The 8169-nt window shown below is 34.6% G+C and overlaps 1 protein-coding gene across 1 annotated transcript; it reads right to left on the bottom strand.

Moving 5' to 3' along the window:
- Positions 1-697: 697 nt before the first annotated feature.
- LOC133851458 (probable aldo-keto reductase 1) lies at positions 698-6117 on the bottom strand. Its single transcript, XM_062287893.1, has 7 exons — positions 5981-6117; positions 3752-3919; positions 3350-3553; positions 3011-3183; positions 2686-2782; positions 2095-2248; positions 698-1008 (listed from the first exon to the last, which is right to left on the bottom strand). The coding sequence occupies exons 1-7, from the start codon at positions 6038-6040 to the stop codon at positions 830-832; spliced, it is 1035 nt and encodes a 344-aa protein (XP_062143877.1). The 5' UTR covers positions 6041-6117; the 3' UTR covers positions 698-829.
- Between the last annotated feature and the right edge of the window lie 2052 nt (positions 6118-8169).

The following is an 8169-nucleotide window of genomic DNA, read 5'->3' as shown; positions in this document are numbered from 1 at the left end:
TATTAATTTTTTTTTAATTTATTATTGTTATACACTCGGAGACGATTATAACCGGGTGTCTAGAAAATTAATACCTGGCTCTAGCTCCAGGTATCCGATTATCCAGTTATAAATAATCGGGTACCAAACTGGTTTTTGAACTTTCCGGTTACCCGGAGCCGGTCAATGCCCAAAGCCGGTTTTCCCACTGATTATAACCAATCCAGAATTACACCCCTACTTCCAAGCCATCAACCGGCTCCTCTCCACTTCTAATGAAGTGGAGAGGATCCGGATCCCCTTTTATGCCTTCATTCTTAAACCCCTCGCAATCTTTGTTAAACAACACCAAAAAAAAAAAAAAAAAAAAAAAAAAAAAAAAAAAAAGAAGGTCGTTTATTTGGGTGCAATTCTTACTGCAAAGGCTTTATAAATCCGAAAAAATCTTACAATGATTTCCACGCCGTCACCAAAATTGTTGTGTTTGATATCTTTACTGCCTTACTTAATTTTGGTGATATTGTGTGGTCGTTAAATTTTTGTTAATTGTAATTTTTGGACAAAACTTATTTACCCCCTTCAGGTATTGTTTGGGGTACATTGGGCAAATTTCACCCACAAAACTCGTTAACAAACATACCCAAAAGTTTTTTAAACTTCTACCATAATGCGTGATATAAAGCAACAATATTAGTACATTCTCAAAAAGTTTATATAATCATGTCGCTAACTTAGCAGCGTGAATGATACGGATGGTTTATTAACATAAAAATCCAGCCATTCGATCCACAAAAGCATCGCCTTATCAAAGTGAAGTGGACAACATGCATGACAGTATAAGTAGAGACAATCAATTCTTTGGAGGAGTGTTAGCAAACTTCCACTGAAAATGATCCGTGTTTTGAAAGCTTCTACTACCAGCTACCTCTTCGATGGGTACAGCATCAGATATCTCTTTCAGATTTGCCTCTGTAAGTTTCATCTTCAAAGAGCCAATATTGTCATCCAGGTTTTTGATCTTAGTTGTCCCTTTAAAAGTTCAAGGAAAATGAAAAGTGAGAAATCGCAGGTCAAAGTCTCAACTTTGTTTGAGTTTTTAGAAGGTGATATAAATAAGCATTAGCATCAGAATTCCTGGGGAAATTGCATCACCATGAAAAGATTTGGCACATTGGATAAAACAATCTTACAAAATAGTTCCAAAGGGAACTGAAATCTAAATCAGCTGTGTGTACTGAATGAATATGATTGAAAATGTGCAAACTAGTTCACTGAATAAAATTACGAATATGATTGCTGGACTTAAAATTTGATTTTGCTTCATCATCTATGTACTCATAACATCAGTTAGACCTCCCAATGAAAATGAAAATGAAATCGAATGCCGTTACGATTTCTAGTACAACTCAACTCAGCTCATTTCAATTCAACTAAGCCTTGATCAATTCCATTACATTTTCCTGAACACAGATCCTCATATATTTAGCAGAATTGCTAATGAACTTCAGCAGATTCGCTAATGTGATCTCTTTAAACTAGAGAACAGTGCTATTGTCCCTCTCAAAATAAGATGCATGCGGTTAACTCATTATTTACTATTTCTGAAAACCAACCTCCCACTTATTTACAAATTTATCCACAAGCTAGTGATATGGCCAATGATGCTTTTAAGACACTGTGATCACAAATTCCAATCCATAATCAAATCTTACATAGTTATGACCGCAACTTAACACCATATTAATGAATACTCTTAGGGTAAACTAAAATCTCTAGAGTTCTTTTGAGTTTCTTGTAATATATACTGAACTTGGTGTCTTCAGGCAGGAAATTCTTATGGCACATGGATTGGGATAATTCTGATATTTTTGCTTGGCTTCTATGTCAACTTTATGTCCTCTAAAATCTTATCCTACATTTTCCAGCCTAAAAAGGAAAAAGCACTGGACACTTGGAGAAGAAACAGTATTTAATAACACTGAATAGAACTTCAGCCACTTCTTTTTCCCTCCTTTTCTTTTCAACCACATTTTTCTGAGAAAAACTTATATATTCAGCACATTTCAGACTAATTTATTTAAACTAATCAGGACTAAAAAGGTGAAAGTCACTTACCAGGTATAGGTACAACATCATCCCCTTGTTCAAGTATCCATGCTAGTGCTAGCTGAGCAGGAGTGCATTGGTGCCTTCTAGCAAGGCTTTCTATTCGGGTATAAACGGTCTTGTTCTTCTCCAAATTGTCTCCCTGGAACCGAGGATGCATGGCCTTATGGATAAAAGAGCTGGCTGTTAGTTAAGCTTTATTTTTTTTCCTGTTACTATTAATATCATTATGGGGAACGGTAATAGTCTTGAAATCCTCTAGTTCTCTATCAGATGGTTCTTAAAATTAACAGACTTTTTCCAATAAAAAGAAAAATTCCAATTACTCAAAAATTAGACAAAACTTGATGCATTTACATGAAAATATTTTGAGGGAAGATTCTCTTAAGACAAACACTAATAGGATAAGTGAGGATGTATTTTTATTTTAAATGAAGCTGCATAGACATGTTTAATTGTATGAATTTTCGATTCAAATTAACCCTGATTAGTAATGCACTGCTGAAAGAAAAATATATAGTTGCCTAAATAATTAGGCAGGCAAATATTATTCATCAAAAGTCAACAAATGGATGGGAAAAATGTTGGTGAAACATATACCAATCTACTGTTTGCAGCCAAGCTTTCCACGATTCCTTTGCCAGCAAAAAAACCACGGCCAAGAGGACTGTATGGAACTATTCCAATGCCAAGTTCCCTGAATGCACAAGGGTATCAAGATACCGTTCTCATACTTCCGGATAAGATGTCAAAAAGCCACACAAAATAAAAATTGACATACTATCTTATGTCTAAAATAAATTTTCACATCACGAAGGGATAAACATGTCTGTGCAGCATTCTTCAAAGGTTTCTTAGAAGTTGAAGCACTCAAGAGACTTGTGAGAGCAACTTTCATAAAACTGGGGCTGTAAATTGAACAAACCTGCAAAGTGGAATTATCTCTTCCTCGATATCACGAGTCCAGAGAGACCACTCCATTTGTACAGCTGCGATGGGATGCACAACATGTGCCCTCCTTATTGTGTCTGGGCTGGCTTCAGATAGACCAATATACTTGACTTTTCCCTCTTCTACCAGTTTCTTAAGTTCGCCTATCTACATGCCAAAAAGACGTAATTAATCAGTTTTGCCATTTAGATCCCACTATCTCCACAATGGTATAACTAATTTGCAGAGAATTTGATCATTTTAATGACAAACTGAAAAGAATTCAAAAACCACCCTTGAGGAATCTAGTTGAAAGAGAAAGAGAATCACTTACAGTTTCTTCTATAGGTACATTCGTGTCAATCCGATGCTGATAATACAAATCAATGTATTCCACATCAAGACGCTTCAAGCTAGCCTCACAGGATGAGCGAACATAGTCAGGGCTACCATTCACTGTCATGTGAGGAAATCCCCCTCTTTGGATGCCAAATTTGGTGGCTACTTGAATTTTCTCTCTTGGCAACTGCTTCAAGGCCTGAAAGATATAAACTTCTTCCAGTTAATATCACAAAGTCTTAGCATGGTGATCAATTATTAATCAGTTCATTAACAACAGAACAAGTAGAAAATACTATCCCGAAGATATTTCTACATCAGTGACAACATTTATTTTTACCACAACAAAACAATCCAACTTCTTGAGCTAGTAAAACTAAAAATTGATGATGAGTACCTTTCCAAGCAGAATTTCATTGGTATGGGGTCCATAAACATCAGATGTATCAAAGAAAGTGATTCCCTTACTGAAAGCGTGCTTTATTATTGAGATTCCATCCTCATCAGAGAGAGGAGAATTGTAGGCTCCCGTCAAGCCCATACATCCAAATCCCAACTTTGAGACCTACGGAAAAGAACAGTTTAGAATTACAAAGAAATGAACAACATAAAGCTAGCAAAAAATGAATTGGAAGGAAAATTGAGTACCAAAAATTATTTTAATCGAGAAAACTATTCCTTAAAACCTTGGAACCTATGCATCTCAAACATTGAAAAGATTAACCTCAAGATTTTTGATAAGTTGATAGCATTTTGAAGAATTTATATTTTCAGTGAAACCTATCATTAATCTTTCATGGTTATAGGTTATTTCTGCAGGTCCAAATTTATGTGAGACTCCTGATGGAAGAAAGAACAAGTCTATAAATAAGGTCCAAAGTCTCAATCCTTTCTTATCACTTCAATCTCTCCAAAACCTCTAAGGGTATCATAAGCTCAAAACACAATTCAATCATAGTATAACTAAATTTCTCTATACTATTATCTTTCATTCCCACTAAAACTTGCTGCCATGAGCGGTTTCTAACTATGTCAAAGCTTATCGATCACCTCCCACAAAATCATTCCTCTTTTCTAAAGTTGGTCCAATTTAAAAGCACCTAAAGAAGCTTGGCCATTACATGCTCATGCTTTGAGCATAGACTTTTACATGGTATCAGAGCAGGTTCCTTTGACAATGATGTGTCTTTCCCTCCCGTTGTTGAACACGTGTTTGGCCAAAAGATGCCACACGTGAGGGGGCGTGTTAAAGTGTTCCAAATTGCTAAGAGATCCTTGTCTTGTAGACTTTATAAGCCATGGACACCCCTCTTCTCTCAAGGCGTCTTTTTTGAGAGTGAGTAAGGCCCATTGACTTTTATACTTAGTTAGGGATGATGCAACCTTGCTGCAGCCTGCAGTAGGAAGTTCTTCTTGAAGAACCAATTGAATTTAGAAGACATCATTATTGCAGCAAAATGTCAAGATAGGTTTACTTTTAACACTTCTCTACAAATTTATTCTCAAACTAGCTAGCCTGTGACTAAATAGCTTCACATAAGTTGTTACAAAGTATAGCATACGTAACCATACTATGTACAACAGGATTATTTTTGGGAAAACTTCACTCAACTCCCTTGAACTTTCATCATTCTTGCAATCTCCCCCCAAAATTAAAAAATTCTCAATTTAATGTTTCACACTTTAGAAAATTTGCAATCTCACCCCTCCATAGGATTTTTCTTTAAATCCAAAAAAAAGGGATGGGAAATTCCCAAAATACCCTCATTTTTTTTAAAAAAAAATAAAATAATAATTGCAATTTAAGGGAATTTTGTAATTTTATAAAGTTGACTGGAGTATGGGTCATTTTAACCTTTGAAAGTCTGATTTAACCCCAAATCTTAACCCCAAATTTTAATGGGAGGGCCAGAGGGGTGAGAATGCAAAAAATTGAAAGTTTGATACATTAAATTGAAAGTTTTTAAACTTGGGGGACTGCAAAAGTAATGGAAGTTCATGTGGGGTTAACCGAAGTTTTCTTACTATTTTCTATATTAATAACATGCTAAAGCTTCTGATCACAGAAACGTACTTGGCAACTCCCAAAAGCAGATTAATTTTCTTTTAGCCTTTCCTTCATACAAATACCTGATTTTAAACTCAAACTTATAGTTAATGAGTAGACGCATGTCTTCTCAAAAGATGTAGGCTTGGGATTTAAAACTATCATGAGAACTCATAGCCACTCAATAGCCATGAACTTCATCCCATGGAGTTCATTTATGATATCAATACAGGACAGATTGGTCTCTGATCCACCTGATCTTGAGAACAGGATCCTAGCTGCTAATATAATATCTATCTACATGAAATGCACAAGCTTTCCTAGAAATTTCAATTTATTTTGCAGTTGGAACTTGAGCAAATATCAGTTCGACAACACATGAACTTCCATAGACCTCAAGGAAAGAATTTATACAATTCTGTTATCAGAGTGCGATCAGCTTCTTGATACCATAAAAAACTCAAAAGTAGATCAAATTATGTAGATGGGTTTTCGAAGAAATGCGACTTGAACAGATACACGTAGAAATTTCCTGTAAAAAATTGAAATGGAACTCAAGCAATGACAATGGAGATTTACCTCAAGGCCTTGATTGCCCAGTTTCACTCTTGGAATTTGGACATCGTTGCCTTCTGCCATCTTTCAGATGTATGTTTCTCTTCTCAAGATTTTCTGTCTCAATGTCTTGTTGGGATTTGTCTTTGCAAATATATATATATGGAATGTAAAGAGTGGAACGATACTCGAATCTAAACTTTCTTTCATCATTGATTATGTCATTACGCTTTTTTGGTGGATAGGGCTCGTACGTTTGGAAGTCGCATAGATTTTGTCGGTCGTCACTGATTATGTCGGATCATATCCCCTCAAATTCTTTGTCCGAATTTGATAAAATTCGGACAGGTAGTTGTGAGTAAGCATTTATGAGATTCACTTGACCGGATAAGCAGTTGGGCAGCCGAACTTTTATTTGGTCAGGAGGATCCCATAAATGCTCACTCACAACTACCTGTCCGAATTCTATCAAATTCGGTCAAAACAATTTGAGGGGATCTTAATTCATACAATAAATTTTTTGCTCCCGAGAAAAAGGGGATAATCGACAAAAATACTTGGCTTCTGATAAGGATAGTTTTTTTTTTTTTTTTTTTTTATTTGATTATATTAAATTAAGGAGTTTAGATTATTTTAGTTATAGTAAATTAAGGGATTTAGTTATCTTAATTTATGGTATTTGTCAACGACTAGGACTTGAACATCGGCATTGATTACTATGATTAGAATTTAGACATTTAGATGTTGAGTTTTCAAAAGTGTCAATTATGTTCATCGTATTTTACATATTTTTCAATTTACTACCTTTGTTTATGTTCGGCCAACCATACTAATCATTTTGTCACCTGTACAAATAGTGACATCACTACACTACTTACAAAATTGTGTCACGTATACAAAATAACAATATCAGATTTGTCATATCAGTTCTATTAATTCACCGCATCAACCGCATGCTGCCATATCAGCCCATCATTAGCATACAAAGTAAAAACAACTTAGACAGTTATTTTCTACTGCTAAGTTCCACGTTAATATTTTACTACATAAATTTAGACTTTGTTAGTGATTAAAGGGAACTCTAATTACAACTAGAGCAATAATTTTCTTTGTTACCAAAGCTAATGAAGAAGTAAAGACGGTGAATCTAAGTTTTTAGTCCAAAACTGTATAAATATCCAATTTAAAAATAAATAAGAGAGGAATTTCAGTTTTTTTTTTTTTTTTTTCTTTTCAATTTCAGGATGCCAGTTAAACCTTGAATTTAGCCTATTCTAATTATTTCTTTTCATTCTCATTCTCTTAAACCAAATTCATCCTTTACACCTTAATTCATTACAAAAGATCACAATCTACCGGTCCCTTTCCAGAACTCAATTACAAGCACATTAGCAACATTGTTCAGAATTTCAAGCATGCACTGAAAGAATTTCCATTTTAGAAAACAAAAAGGATTTCAGATTTCAGACCACAAGATTGGTCCTCCAACCTTTCTGTCATCATTGATTATGTAATTATGCATTATTTTGATGAATGTATTTTCACCAAGTCCTCATTCATAAACTTTATGTAATGTACGTTCTTATGCATTATTTCAATTTTCTTTTTCCTTTTGTCAATAAATATGTCATTATGCATTATGTTCTCTGAATTACTTTTTGTGCATATTTTTTTCAGTATGTCTCATGCAATGAACATTATATAATGTTTCTCAGCAGATTGGTAGTTCAAATGGAGAGCCACTGTATGAACACATAATATAGAAAATAAATGAACAAAAGAAAAAGAGACTGAGAATTAAAGTGATTCAACCTATAGCCTACGTCTACAAGTCAAAACTTTTTCTTAACTCATATTTTTCTTCATGATTTGACTGTATGAGAGACTCTATTTATGGAGAAAGAGTCTGAATGTTAGACGTCAATTCAACTTTTACATTAATAACAATAAATTTAATTTACACAAACCATCTCTTAATTCTTGAGCTCTTGCAACTCTTTTCTTAATACGCCCCCTGCAAACCCAATGGTAAATCACGTACATTGAGGTTTGATCTTGAATATCGAAGGGCTGAAAAGAATGGTTACTCTGGCTTGAATTGGAACGTCAATTGTAATGATGGCAACTTAGAATTCAGCGACTTTGGCTAGCATCGGCTACTATGACCGGAATTGGGTCAATTATAGGCCATAAATAGGCGACATGTATGAATT

Source organism: Alnus glutinosa, chromosome 12 (assembly GCF_958979055.1).
Source record: "Alnus glutinosa chromosome 12, dhAlnGlut1.1, whole genome shotgun sequence".
Lineage (NCBI taxonomy): Eukaryota > Viridiplantae > Streptophyta > Magnoliopsida > Fagales > Betulaceae > Alnus > Alnus glutinosa.
The sequence above is the reverse complement of the archived record's forward strand: the minus strand, read 5'-3'. Positions and strand labels throughout refer to the sequence as shown.

Bases quoted from the DNA above. Each gene is read 5' to 3' on its own strand.
- LOC133851458 (XM_062287893.1), bottom strand. From the start codon at position 6,040: ATGGCAGAAGGCAACGATGTCCAAATTCCAAGAGTGAAACTGGGCAAT. The intron at 3,184-3,349 runs GTAAGTGATTCT...TTTGGCATGTAG, and splicing joins ATGTACCTATAGAAGAAACT to ATAGGCGAACTTAAGAAACT. The intron at 1,009-2,094 runs GTAAGTGACTTT...GAACTTTTAAAG, and splicing joins TGATGTTGTACCTATACCTG to GGACAACTAAGATCAAAAAC.